A 15,478-nucleotide genomic window follows, 5' to 3' on the forward strand; every position below is an offset into this window, starting at 1 on the left:
TGCTGAGCTTTTCCAGAAATTGCTGGTTTCGAATGCAATAGAGTATTTAGAAATAAGAAGTGACAGGATTGGACAGTGTCAGCATGTGTTTATGAAAGGGAAATTATGCTGGATGAACCTCCTAGAATTTTCAGAGGATGTAACTAGTACAGTTAAGGGCAAGCCAGTGGATGTGTTTTATCTGGACTTTCAGGCTTTCGATAAGTCTCATAAGAAACTGGCGTGTAAAATAAAACTTCGTATTGGGGGTAGTATACTGACATATATAGAGAACTGATTCGCAGACAGGAAACAGTCAGAATAAACAGGTCTTTTTCTGAGTGGCAGGCAATGACTAGTGGGTTACCACAAGGATTGGTGTTTGAAGCCCAGATATTCACAATATATATTCATGACTTAGATGAGGGAACTAAATGTAGTATCTGCAAATTTGCAGAGGACAAAACTAAGTGGGAGGGTGAACTGTAAGGACAATACAGAAATGTTTCAGTATGGTTTGGACAGGTGGACCAAGTAGACAAATGCATGTCTGGGGAACACAGAAACTGGAGAAGGCCATTCATTCCCTTGAGCCTGTTCTGCCATTCAATAAAATCAGGGCTGATCTGTGGCTTAACTCCATTTACCTGCCTTTGGTTCATTTCCCTTAATATCTCTGCTTAACAAATAATTCTCAGATATAACTTTATAATTCTAGAGAAAACAGGCCTAATTTGTATTCTCTGTCCTTATAATTTAACCTCCACGAGTCCAGGCACAATTCTTGTAAACTTACATTGTAGTCCATTGAAGGCCAATATATCCACCCTGAGGTGTGGTGCCCAGATTTGCTCTCAGTTCTCCAACTGGTTCTAACCTGGGTTTTGTATAGCTGCAGCATAACATTTGCATCTTTATACTCTAGTCCTCCAGATACGAAGGTCAGCATTCCATTAGCCCCCAGTTATTTTCTGCACCTGTTAGGGTAATTTTAGAGGTCTGTGCACCTGAACACTCAAGTCTCTTTGGAAATCAACTGTATTTAACTTCAGGAACAAAAACAGAAGTTGCTGGAAAAGCTCAGCAGGTCTGGCAGCATCTGTGAAGAAAAAAATCCGAGTTAACGTTTCGGGTCCAGTGGCCCTTCCTCAGAACTTCATATAATCTAGAAAGTACCCTGATCTATCCCTTATCAGTCCAAAACGGATAACCACACACTTGCTTCATGATGGAAGATGAAGTATAATGTAGAGAAATATGAGGTTATCCACTTAGGCAGCAAAAACAGGAAGGCAGGTTACCTGAATAGAGATAGATTGAGCAAGGGGCAGGTGTAATGAGACGTGGGTGTCCATATACACCAGTTGCTGAAAGTCAGCATGCAGGTCCAGCAGGAGGTGAAGAAAGCAAATAGTATGTTAACTTTTATAGCAAGAAGATTCGAGCACAGAGCAGGGATTTCTTGCTGCAATTGTAATAAGCCTTGTTGAGAGCACACTTGGAATAGACTGTGCAGTTTTGGTCTTCTTATCGGAGGAAGCATTTTATAGTTATGGAAAGAGTGCAACAAAGGTTTATCAGATTTATTCCAAGGGTGGCAGGTTTGATGTATGAAGAGAGACTGGATCAGTTAGGACTACAAATCGCGCAAGTTTAGAAGAACGAGTGGAGACTCAAAATTCCTAGAGGGCTAGACAGGCTAAATGCAGAAAGCATGTTCCTGATGATTGGGAGGACCAGAACCAGGGGTCCCAGTTTAAGGATACTGGTAGAAAACAGGAACAGGGCACTGAGTTCAATGATCAGCCATGATCATACTGAATGGCAAAGACTTACATAGTCTACTCCTGCACCTATTTTCCATTTTTTTTTTTAAATGAAGCAAATGAAAGTTTTATAGTCAAGTTTTTGAAGCACCCAGGTTAGCGAGGCAGTTAAGTAGTGAAGATGGGAGCAGGACATCACTGTGACAAAAAGTGAATGCATACAAACGTGAATCATCCACTTTCGATTCAATAAAGATAATTCAAGTATTTTCTAAATGTTGCAAACTCCAAACTTTGGAATTTCAAAAACAGAAATCATTAAGAACCAGTAGTAGATACATTTATTTTCTCCATTAGGAAAATCCAAAACAACAGGGACAGAACCTTAAAATTAAAGATGGGCAATAAATGCTGCCATAGTAAGCGATGTCCATATTCCATGAACAAATATTTAAAAACAAAATTAGAGCCAGATCATTAAAGAGTATAAGTAGTAAACACTGTTCACACAATGGATAATGGAAATCTAGAACTCTAGAACTCTGACTGGGATCCAAGTTTTTTTTTTATTCAGGAAGACTAGAAAGGAATATATATCCAACTCAGCCAAGTAGAGGTACAGTACATTTCAGTCACGACCTAATAGAATGGATTAAGAAGATAAATGGTGTACTCCTATGTTTCTTTTGAAATAACCAAAGGAACAAGCATTATTAGTAGATAAACCTAGCAAAAGTAATCCTGGAAAAATAATCCCTAATATCAGATCTGACAACAAATATTCTTCTGTGCTATCACGTTTTAGCATGCAATAACAGACACAGTGTGCATTGATTTCCTAACAGCAGTTAAGATTGTCTAATTCCAAACTTTTCAAAAAAAGTAGTCCTAGTGCATTGATCAAGGGACAGTACATATGTAGACTTTGAAAAGAAAACATGTTACTCTGCCACATTAAATTCTGGCACATTAAAAGGAAATGTCACCATTTTCTTAGATGAACAAGTGAAAAAAGTGAGATAAATTATTTTGGAATAAAGGTACTGGTGTGCATGGACTGCTTTTCATTTATATATGTGGTTTAGACATACCCACATGAAGAAGTGCACTAAAAATTTGCTTACTAGGGCACAGCAAAGTGAGCAAGAATGCAGGAGTATTTAGGTAGACTTAAACTGGGTCACAGACTGATCAGATATCCATCAGACGCAAAGAACTGTGAATCAGTACATTTTGAGGAAAATAACATTGAAGAGGCATTAAAGATTAAGAAAGGAGGAGCAGAATGATCAGTGTAGGCATATAGACGATTAAAATGAAATGCAGATAGAAAAGGAAATAAAGAGAAATTGGGTGGTAATGAGGGGAAATACTATGGTGATCATCATTGAAGAATGAAGAGAACTAGAAGAATGTGTCTCTGTGGAGGGCAAATAGAAGACCTGAGTGGCACTGAGACAATGGTTACAAAATAAATTTTAAGTGCAGCTTTTCCCAGATTTTGTTAGCTTCTGAATCGACAACAGTCGTCCAAATGAAATATATAGAGTTCACAGAGAACATGCCCATTTGAAATTTCTGGGATAAGAGATGCTTTGTCTGGGTTAAGATATTACTTCAAGCACACGTAAATGAGCTTAAAATTAAATCTTGACTTCCTGTCACCAACTAATGGAATCTCTGACTGAACTGCAAAGAATAAACCTATACTGATCAGTTCAGCAGGTATTCAGTCTAATCCAATAATCCAAAGTGTGACTTTCAGTTTTGATGGACTGTCATTGCGCTAAAAACAAACCCTTTTATTCTACAGATATGCCTGAACCAGAATGTTTCCATCATTGTTTTTATTTCAGATGTTCAGTATTTAGAATATTTTGCTTTCATAACTCAAAATTAACACGATCATTAAAGCACAGAGAAATTAATTCTATAATATATGATGCACCTTGCATAAATGCAATGAGCATTTGGATCTTAGCATTTTTTCAGTTTTTATCTGTATTCCAAACAAATGTGAATTGATCTAATTACACATTATACCTGAGTTATGAAGATTAATTGATCGTAGGTTTTGGAAAAGTCGTGCCAGAGTTCCCTGAGAATCTGTGATGCTGGTCAGGTTGTTGTTTGCCAGGATTAATGTGTCCAAGCCTGGGAACATTTGTCCAAGTTTGTGTACTTCTGCCCAGTCAGTGAGATTATTATCAGTAATATGTAGGAGTCGAAGTGATGGGTAGGAGCAGGACGACAGTGATACTGCCCTGTAGTCATTAAAGCACAGGAAGAGCTCCTCTAACCTGCAGTGGAGAAGGCCAAAGAGAAACAAGAATGCAAGAGATGTCAAGAATGAGAGAAGGGAGTGAATGGAAAATGACAAAGGGAATAGAGAAATGGAAACAGTTAGTTTCACAAATATACATCATACAGTCTACTAATTCACTAATTTGCAGATTCAGAAATGAAAACCCTATGAAAGCCCCTGAACCAGTAAACTCCAAGATCATTCTATACAAAAACCACTGATGCACAAGTTCACTTTTTCACATGTGGGACTACAAACCGACAAACATTATCTGGAATTTCCTCCCTAAGGGCATTCTGGGTTAACCTACAGCATCTGGACTGGAGGTGTTCAATACAGCAGCTCACTACCACCTTCTCAAGGGCAACCAGGTATCGGCAATAAAATGTTGGCCATCCAGCAATGTCCACACCCCATGAGTGAATAAACAAAAAAGCCAGATAACAGTTTACTTTTGGATTAGAATTCTGAAGCAAACAAACAATTACCACAACAGCACAGTATAGGGATTTCAAACAGTGAATTGAAAGTAAATATTGGAAACTGAATAATGGAATTAGAAATCAAACTTTGGTTCAGAACCCACATTTACCTTTCAGGAAGTCCAGTTACATTGGAAGCTTGTTTACATTTTCTAGAATTCTCATGTTGTGCTGAACTCTACAGCAAATTTTAGATCGAAAGGCTAAGGGCTGCAGCAGGCAGCTGGGACAATGTATTCACTACACAAAAAATATGAATAAACTATAGCAAATCAGGAACAGAGTTAGAGTATATGCTTATAATAAGCTTTGTCATTCTACACAAATGGGCATAAAGACATACAAATCAAATAATATCATGCAACAAAGGGAAATTATGCCTGAAGTATGTATTAGGATTCTTTGATGAGGCTTAAGAGGAAGAATAGATAAAGGGCAAGGAGGAGTGGATGAGATGGATTCCAAGAAGGTGTTTGCTAAGTTACCACGTGTTGGCAGCTAAATAAGATAAGAGGGCATGGTTCGGACGGTAGCATATTAACATGGATAGAAGACTAGGTAATCAATAGAAGACAGCATGCTGATGTTAATGGGTCATTTTCAAGCTGGCAATTTATAATGCCTTTGTAGCCACAGGAATCAGTGTATAATTGTTTAAAATATATATTTCAATGACTTGGATGATGGAAGTGACTATAATATGTCTATAGATGACAAAAATAGGTGGGATGGCAAGTGGTGAGGGCAAGAGCCTGCACAAAGACATAGACAAAGATAAACGAGTGGGCAAAAAAAAAAAAAACTTAGCTGATGAAATATAATCTGGGAAAATGTGAGGTTGGAGCTCAGTGTTATTTAAAAGGAGAATGACTGCAGAAATTTGCAGCACAAAGTCACTGTTACTTTCTGCATTCAAAACCTTGATTATCCACCTCCACAGATTTAGAGAAATGAAATCTCTTCCTTACAAAAAAGGATAGAGATGGCACTGAAAATGGAGTATGACAATGCAAACATACTTCTTCACAAAGTAGCTAAACAAAAAATTGGTTGGAAACACTGCTGTTTTATCACCATGTTCTCAAACACTGGTTGCTTGTTACAGGTGTCACTTCTGCACCTCCTTGCAACATGACAGGAGAGCTGGGAGCTCATTCATCTTCATCAAGGCACTTTATGATTATTTGGATAAAAATAAAGTGCAAGATTATTATGAAAAAGGAGGCAGCACCAGGCAACTTTGCTAATTTAATGAACTGGTGCAAGTACGATGGGATGAATCTTCTCTTGCACAGTAGCACTTCTTTGATTCTTATTCAAGTTTGGTACACAGGAGGGAAAGACAGGAAAATTCGTTAGAATAAAAGATCAAACACACAAATTTAATTATAATAAATAGTCGGGGGGTGGTTTTAAACACTTAAATGTTTGATTTTTTTTTAAAACAAATAGTTAACTAATATTAAACTTGACCCAATAATACTTGGAATAAAAAAATTCTTGACAGGATGATGGTGACGGCATTAGAAAGCAAACGGATCTTCATCCGAATGAGAACGCAACAATACTTTACTGTCAGTAACAGTGCGGAGCTGTCAATGGAACATATAGGAGTGTGTTCTTGGTAGACCAGCTCCTTTCCCTATTTACTACAAGGAAAGGTATCTCGCTCATATTAAAAACACCATTAGTCAAAGCTGAAGTTAGATGTTATCCACCTGAACAGTGCAATATGCGCAACGGACAGCAAATTATTGTCATTAGCCAATGCAACATTGGAATTTTTTTGCATACAATTTTTAAAATATCTACACAGGCTTATTAGTGACATTTCAAGATTGGAAAAAGAAATAAAGGAAAATAGCAGGAAATTGGCAGCATGTAAAGATACCTTATGCCACTGCATATTAGTAAACACAGGGCAATTACGGATAGGCAACAAATGCTAGGGTTGATTGTGATGCGCATGCCTCGTGAAGAAACACTGGAGCTCATTACATTGTATCCAACAACTTTTGGTGACTATGGGCCCAGTCAGAAACCTCTGGTTGGTCAGTTTAAAAAAAAATGGACAAGTCAAGTACTTCTAACTTGCTAAAGTAATGAGGATTTATAATGCCTGGTTGCATCCAAAATTGTTGTGTAGAGTTTACGAAACTGTTACAACAGAAGCAGACCATAGAGATGAAGCCAAAAAAAGCAAATCAAAGAAACATCAGTTCTTTTGCTTGAGGCAGTGATGGGTCTAGAAATTTCTTTCAACACTGACATCTAATGGTAGGCTATTGCAATTGAAAAAGAAACCATGTGTAATTGGAATACATGAAAATCTTAACCACCAAAGCAGCAAACTTCTAAAGAATCTTCATCTGTACTGAAAGACAGAGGATGAGATAGGAAAACAAAATAGAAGGAGAGACAGCAGAGTTTTCAGGACACGGAGAGATGGTGGAGAACTTCGCTCCAGTGTGAACTGGGAAGAGTTGTTATACTCTGTTTGGGGGTGGTGGTAGATTGAGGGTATGAGAATCAGAAGATGGGAAGGGGAAACAACTGGTTTGAAGGGAAGGTGTTAGGGGAAATAGAGTGGTGTATTCAGAACCCCCAGAAATAGCAATACAAAGTTGAGGAAAAGTATTTGCATCCAAATGCAGAGCTACATTATGTGGCTGAAGGACAGTGGAAAACAGAATACCAGAAAGACGAAAGGGTTGTTAGAATGGACAGATCAAAAGCAGCTAGATATTTTGTTATCAACTAAGATTTTCAGTTTCAATGTGAGAAAGTCTGTAAAAGGGAGAAGACATGGCAATACAAAGTAGGGAATAAAAAGGCTCAGGTACAAACATCTATGAGTTAAAGTTCCTACCCTGATAACTCCTGCAGCAAAGTGTGAACAGTTTCCCATGAAACTTTGGTGTTGTTGAGGACGAGTCTCTGTATTTGGGAGAATGAGGCAGCACAAGCTGAATCTAAACTGGCCTCAGTCAGAGGATTCGAGGTGAGGTTCAGAAATGTTAGCTTGGCAAGATTTGATACAATTTTGCTGATCTGCAAAACATAAAGGATAGAATAGCAGAAGAGATCATCAGAAACGCAAAGTGACCTGTGAATAACTGATTACTGTCAAAGGACTGGATGTGTCTAACAAATTATTAACCTAACACCCTTGTAATAAAACTCCAAGCACCACTTCTTTGCCTTTCTTGTTTCTCTGGGGAGCCTACCTTGTTACAATGACTCACTGTTATAAGAATGGAATTGGGACATATTTCAGAGGTTGGGAGTGCATCGTTGGTTCGTATTTTTGGTATCGCACAGTACAATGTGTTCATCACTGTAACCTTCATTTTTGGGTAGATGTATTTTGGTCTACTACCTCAACTTTCCATACAGTTTCAACCACAGGTAAAATACCCCCAGTCAAAATGCAGCTTTGCAGGTCAATAACTTAAGTAGAATTCTGCTGTCCAGTTTCACATGCTTGATGCCATTAGCTTCCTACTCTCCAATCCTCCTCTGGATGTCCTTTTGTTTTAAAAAAAGGATCAAACCTGACATTTTGTCATAATTCAGCTTCATATTCATCTCTCCCGATCACTCCACAATTCTGCATTTTGTTATCAGCCCTCCTCTAATCACTAAGTCTAGCCTGGTTAAAATCACAAGCAATATCCTGGTGATTTCCACGTAGTAAACTGGGTTGGATTGAATGCATTAGTCTAAAATGCTTTCTTAAAATCCAGGAAGACAACATACACTATTTGCTAGAGATAGTAGGAACTGCCGATGCTGGAGAATCTGAGATAACAGGTGTAGAGCTGAATGAACACAGCAGGCCAAGCAGCAGCAGTGGAGCAGGAAAGCTGACGTTTTGGGTCTGGACCCTTCTTCAGAAAAAAAAAGGGTCCAGACCGGAAATGTCAGCTTTCCTGCTCCTCTGATGCTGCTTGGCCTGCTGTGTTCATCCAGCTCTACACCTTGTTATCTCGTACACTATTTGCTACACACCATTGTGTGTCTTATCTGCTAAGATTAATGAAATAACCAACTATGAGATCCCAGACTTGCAGCCATGTCATCTGTCTCATTAGTTTATATTCCTCAAAGCTGTTATGGTACCCTTCAAAGTGTCCAAGCACTTTAAGATTTAAAAAGGTCTATAATTTGATTATTAATTGCATTCAGAATCATAGGATGGTTACAGGAGAAGGCTTCTTGGTTCATTGTGCCCATACAGCCCCTCTACAAGACCAACTTTGCCCTTGCTTTTATATTACATTCCTCTATTTATAAAGCCCAGGATTCTCTATGTCTTTGTTAATGCACTTTATCCATCTGCCCCGCAACCTTCAATGACTTTTTGTTATTCATTGATGGGACAAGGGCAAAGCTGGCCAGGCCAGCATTTATTGCCCAAAGGACAGTTATGATTCAACCACGTTGCTGTGGGTCTGGAATCACAGACCTGGCAAGGATGGCAATTTCCTTCCCTAAATGGACATTAGTGAACCAGAAGGGGGTTCAACAACCCGCAATAGATTCATGGTCATCATTAGACTCTTAATACCACATATTTATTGAATTCAAATTCCACCAGCTGCCGTGGCAGGATTCGAAGCCAGGTTCCCAGAACATTACCTGGATCTCTGGAATAACAGTCCAGCAATAATACTACTAGGCCACTGCACATATACCTCAGATCCCTCTGTTTCTGCATCCCCTTTAAATTTCTACTCTTTGGTGCATATAGCCACAACAGTCTTCCTATGAAAAAGGTTCATTTGTCACCTTTCTGCAGTAAATTTAATTTATCAGACGTCTGCCCATTCTATTAATTGCTATGTACACTCTTATATTTAGAAGCTGAACATTATATTTGCTGTTTTCCAGTCCTCTGCGATTTGAACCAAGGTCAATGAATTCTGAGAAATGCTCACAAAAGTATTTACATTCAAAAGGAACCTTGAATTTTTTACCTTGAACTTTAACAAACTTCCAACTATGCCCCTTCATTATGCAAATCAGTTCACATTTACCTTTAAACTGGAACCATAATTCTCATTCCTTTCAAAAACAATTAACATTTCAACAATTTCTCTTCGATACCACTTTTCAATTCTCTATGCTTAACTGTCCAAACGTTTTTTGATTGAGCTTTTGGATCGAAAGGCATGTACTGTAGTATCAATGATCCTAAAATGGATCAGCAATCTGCCTTTAACTTTCATGATATTTTGGCTGCAACTCCTTTATGATGTCCAGCTAGAAGAGACAAGCAGCTCCTGTATGGTATTGCCTCATTCCTTTAGGCTTACAATTCCTTTCTCATTTATCAAATTCTTTACAAGCAAAGAACAAGACAAATATATACAATTTTTTTAAAAAAGAAAATGCAATAAGCAAACAATTGACTAAAATATTTTAGACATCAGTACTCCCTCACTAGTAGCAGAGGCTGGCTATAGCATTTGTATTCAAACGTTTTTGTACATGTTGCTATAGGTACTGTCTTACTCAGTGACACTGGATATAACAGGTGTAAACAACATTTGTATTGTTGATTGACAGACACCATCTAGCAAGAACAGGCAAGAACAGACAGGAAAGGCTGTTATGATAAATGGTAATGTAGCACCTCAACCTCTTGACATTTGCACTTTGTCCCTATCTGCTCCTATAACTATTTGCTTTACAGATTTCCGTGCAGGGGTCCTTTGACCAGAGTATAGTCAGCAGCTAAGCTTGAAGTCAACTTTTGAGCCTCAGATTCATTCAGATTAATTTTGCCTCTTACTGCCTCAGATTTCATAAGTTTTTGCATTGCTCTTCTGATAATGGGTCAGCCAGTAGCGGTCATTGCTAATAATCTACTAACTTCAATGGATTGGAAGAAGTTCACGTGTTTGAAACAATCAGAGGGAAACTATCAGAGAAAATACAGGAGAAGAAAGTGAATCTCAAATTTAGGCAAGGTTTGATAAGGGAGAGTCAGCCCAGCTTTCTGTCAGAGGGAGGTCATGCTTAACAAATCTTATGGAATTCTGAGGTGACTGAATGTTTGGATGAGGGTAGGGCAGGTGATGTGGTTCTTACAGATTTCAGCAAGGCCTCTAACAAGGTCCCACGTGGGAAACTAATAAGGAAGGTAAAAGGTCATAGGATTCAGGGCAACTTGACAAGTTGGACCCAAAATTGGCTTAGTGACAGGAGACAGAGGGTGATGACAGAAGGTGATTTGTGTGACTAGAGCCGAGTAGCATATCGCAGGGATTGGTGCTGCATCTCTTATTGTTTGTGATAATCATAAAAGATGTAGATGAGAATGGTGGAGTGGGGAGGGGTGATAAGTAAATCTGTGGATGATAGAGAGATTGGGCAGGTGGCTGACAGTGAGGGGGAGGTGCTGGATTGCAGGAGGATATCAATGGATTGGTCAGATGGAATTTAATTCCAATAAAATGTTAAGTGATGCACTTTAGAAGAAGGAAAAGATAAGGAAGTACTCGATGAATAGCAAGACACTAGGGTAAGCTCATGGGAACAAAGGGATCTTGGGGTGCTTGCCCACAGATCCCCGAAGGTGGCAGGATAGGATAATAGGGTTGTGAAGCGGCATACAGGTCATTTGCCTTTGTTAGTTGTGGCATAGAGTATAAGAGCAGGGAGATCACATTGGAGCTATACAGAACTTTGCTTAGGCTACAGAGACAGTACTGTGGGCAGTTTTGGTTACCATACCATAAGAAGGATGTGAATGAGCATGATGGGATGCAAAAGGATTTCACCAGAATGTTGCTTAGGATGGAGTATTTCAGCCAAGGAGAGGGGCTTGATAAGCTTGGGTTTCCCTCTTTGCAGCAGAGAAAGGGGGGCGGGGGGAACCTGATGGAGATGTACAAGATTAAGAGGGGCATGGACAGGATGAATAGAGAGCAGCTATTCCCTTAGTTGATGGGCCAATAACAAAAAGGAATAATTTTAAAAGTGAAAGGCAAGACAAAAAAAAACCTCAGCCAGAAGTGGGGATCTGCGCCACCTGGGAGGGTAGTTGAGATGGGAAACCTCAACATTTATAAAGTACTTGGATGAGCACTTAATGCCATAACATTCAAGACTATGGGCCTACTGGATGAGAGCAGGACGAGTGTAGAGAGTATATTTTTGGCAGTACAGACTCTTGGCTGAAGGGCCTTTTCTGTACTGTCTGATTCTGTGTGTAAAGGGGGGTGATCAGGTGGATGGTTGAGAGACTTCCAGACGAGTAGGACAGCTGTAAGTTCTAACAAGATAAGAGAAAGAAAGGGAACAAGGTAAAGTTTAATAGAGTGGGAAGGAATGTGTTAGAGACGATGATCCTGGAGACGACAAAGACTTCTTTGCCAGATTCCTGGCTCAGTTTCTGGCCTGTGTTGAGTTAACTGGTGTGAACTGAGATACCTACAGAGTTGCTTTCAGTACCTCAACACTTGGGATGGTACTAAAAAAAAAATCAAAGTTTCTGCTTCTGATCACATCCAATGATCACTGATGGAGGGTTTGTATGGACATTAAGTTAAGACACAGTTGAGCTTACTTGTGATGCCATTGTGCAGTCAAATTCTGGGCAACACTCACATATATGATCTTTACTGGGACATGGCACCAGGGCTAGGTGTAAACAGTTCTGAAGAAGGTTCCGCACTCAACAAGTTAGTTTGCTGATTTTCTCCACAAATGCTGACTGATCTGCTGAGTTCCCAACCTTTGCTGTTTTGTATGACAAATACTGCCTTGGAACCACAGGCCATCAAGGAGCTGGTCCCTGTAGGAAAGGAGGGAATCAAGGGAGAAAACAAAGGAAAGAAAGAGCTACAGAGTAAAAAAAAAACATGGGAAAGGAGAAAATGATTAAAATTGCAGAACTAAGAGTTTAAAGTGCGCTGTTACCTTTTTAGTGAAATAGCCTATGAATCACACAGCAACACTTAGACAGTGTTTGGAACCTACCATCTGTGCTCAGTAATTCTTGGTTCATAACCTATTTACCTCGTACCAGTCTTGTAGATTATTATCAGACAGGTCGAGTTCAGAGACATGCGAGCAGAAGGCAGCAATATCACTTTCCTTTCCAGCAGTTGTAATTCCACAACCATCCAGCACGAGGATAGTTGGGAGATTCAGACGTGCTAAAGGAAATGAAACAGAAATTCAGATCAATTCTGAATGTGACAAATAGCAGCTGATTAGTAAGATAATGCACCTAAGTATTTGCTACCTGCTGGGAAGCAATGAATAGGAAAGTAAAGCAACTTGCAGTTTCACTTTTATTCAAACATTAGCATAAGCTGCCTGCAAAAGAATCATTTGTCATTTCAAATATCATCAACCAAAAATACATAAGACGCAAAGGAGCAAAGCATAGGTATAAGCACATGAGCATTTGAAACACATGCTAACCAAAATGTATGCAATGCCTACGTATTCCGTAGATAAAAGAAAACTTTGAGATGGGTCAGAGCAAAAAAGAGAAATCTTATGGGATTCTTCCTAGCTGATGCTTGTTTACAACCACAACTGTGGGCAACTACGCATATATACTTTCCAGAAAATTGCATGCACACAATACCAGAAACTATGTCATCATGTAGAATGTACATGACCTCATGTGCAAGTACCACACTGCACATGTACATTCAAAAGCACGTGTGCTTCAAAGGAATTAGCTGCTGACATCTACAACTGTGCATGTAGCTAAACCAGAAATGTGCACATTCATAATTTCGGACAAATGCAGCATCACGTAAAATTTAGGTATGACACTAGACAAAGGTTGCACTGCGCACAGACAAGTGTGATTTTGAAATCAGGAGGGGGAGGGGTAATCAGCAATTCCCTGTGTCCCAACCCTGCCATCCTCACCCTGCCTCACCCTCACTCCCTAATGCTGAATTTTATTCCAAAACTGCATTTTCCTGCACAGTGCAAATTTTGTATATGAAGTCATACGTAAATTGTGTGTTGAATCCTGCGCATGCTCATTTGGTGTTTAGATGCATGTACAGTTGAGCGTGCAAGTAGAAACTACCTTCCCTGAACTGCTTACATTTCTTAATTCTTGAATCTCAGTAGTTGGTTATAGCCAGCAAACGAACTGATGAGACGGTTGAGAAAGCAAACAAGCGTAAAGTTTCACTTACCTTTCAAAGGTGAGCCCTGTGGCCCTGCAGAGATGTGGATGCCAATGCCCATTCCTCGTCGATATGGAAAATTTTCTGGGCTGTACTTCTCACAAATAACCTCAACAAAACTACGCCCACGACTGTGACTCATTTTCCAAATGGAAACAGCAATCTGAAGATTACAGGGACACAAAACAGAGTCTGTTAAAGAAATGTCTGTCCCGTACTAATTAATGGAAGAGGCACAGCTTCAAAAAGAAGAATTACCAGTTTAATTTCTAAAATATCACCTTGCTTCAATATATATGTGTTAAAATGTTAAAAGCCATGCAATCTGATTGATGAACTCAAAAGACATTAATTTCTAACCAAAGCTAGATATGTGGATTCTTAGCCATAATGCTGTTTGCGTTTTTTCTTTAGCGTAAAAGGACCCTGTATAAAAAGCAATTAGGTGTCTAGAGACCTAGAGCACAGAAAAAAGCCCTTTAGTCTATTGCACTTGCACCAAAAACAACCACAATTATTCTCATCCCATTTTGCAACACCACCACATAGCCTTGTATGCCATGGCATCACAAGTGCACATCTTTGCTGGATATATGAACGGATAGTTTTACTGGAACATTAAGTTCAACATTACGCATAATTACCCATATAACTAGATATAGAACATAGAACTGTACAGCAAAGGAACAGGCCTTTCGACTCATGATGTTGCATCAAGCGTAATGCCAAATGAAACTGATCCCTTCTGCCTGCTCTTGGTCCATATCCCTCCATTCCTTGCATATTCACGTGCTTATCTAAAGTCCTTCAAAATGCTTTTTTCGTATCTGCCTCCACCACCACCCGGAATTGCGTTCCAGACTGTTACCACGGTTTAAAAAAAACTTGCCGCTCATGTCTCCTTTGACCTTTTCCCCCTCTGAATATAAATACATGACCCCTAGAATTTCAACTCGAGGAAAGAGAGATTGACTGTCAACCCTATCTATGCATCTCAATTTTATAGACTTCTCTCAAGTCTCCCCTTAGCCTCCGCTGCTCCAGAGAAAACAACCTGAGTTTTTCTAGCCCCTCCTCATAGCTCGTAACCTCTAATCTAGGCAGCATCCTGGTAAACCTGTTCTGCACCCTCTCCAAACCCTCCACATCCTTCCTGTGACGTGGTTACATAGATTGAACATAATGCTCTAAAGTGTGGCCTAACCAAAGTCTTATAAAGCTGCAACACGATTTCCTGACTTGTACTCAATTCTCTGAGCAATAAAGGCAAGCGTGCCATATGCCTTCTTGATCACCCGATCTACTTGCGTGGCCACTTTCAGGGAACTATGGACTTGAAACCAAGATCCTTCTGTACAACAATGCTGTTCAGAGTCCTACCATTAACTGTATACTTTTCCTTAACACTTGATCCCCAAAAACGCAGCACCTCAATTACACAGATTAAACTCCGTCTGCCATTTCTCTGCTCATATCTGCAACTGATCTATATTCCCCGCTATCCTTTGACAGCCTTCTATACTATCCACAACTCCACTGATCTTTGTATTGTCTGCAACCTTACTGATGTACACATCTACATTTTCATCCAGAGATAGTAGGAACTGCAGATGCTGGAGAATCTGAGATAACAAGGTGTAGAGCTGGATGAACACAGCAGGCCAAGCAGCATCAGAGGAGCAGGAAGGCTGACATTTCAGGCCTGTCATTCATGTCATTTATATAAATCACAAACAGCAGAGGTCCCAGTACAGATCCCTACGGAACACCACTTGT

The 15,478-nt window shown here is 39.5% G+C and overlaps 1 protein-coding gene across 1 annotated transcript in view; it reads right to left on the bottom strand.

The window, feature by feature from the left end:
• tecta (tectorin alpha) overlaps nt 1-13,903 on the bottom strand; it is a 117,369-nt gene extending 103,466 nt beyond the window's left edge. Inside the window, exons 1-4 of the mRNA XM_048615347.1 lie at nt 13,712-13,903; nt 12,561-12,700; nt 7,402-7,583; nt 3,789-4,045 (exon numbers count right to left, since the gene is read on the bottom strand). Of these exons, the coding sequence (XP_048471304.1) occupies nt 3,789-4,045; nt 7,402-7,583; nt 12,561-12,700; nt 13,712-13,844 (712 nt within the window). The 5' untranslated portion in view covers nt 13,845-13,903. The remainder of the gene's footprint in view (nt 1-3,788; nt 4,046-7,401; nt 7,584-12,560; nt 12,701-13,711) is intronic.
• Between the last annotated feature and the right edge of the window lie 1,575 nt (nt 13,904-15,478).

This window comes from Rhincodon typus, chromosome 32, assembly GCF_021869965.1.
Source record: "Rhincodon typus isolate 14 chromosome 32, sRhiTyp1.1, whole genome shotgun sequence".
NCBI lineage: Eukaryota > Metazoa > Chordata > Chondrichthyes > Orectolobiformes > Rhincodontidae > Rhincodon > Rhincodon typus.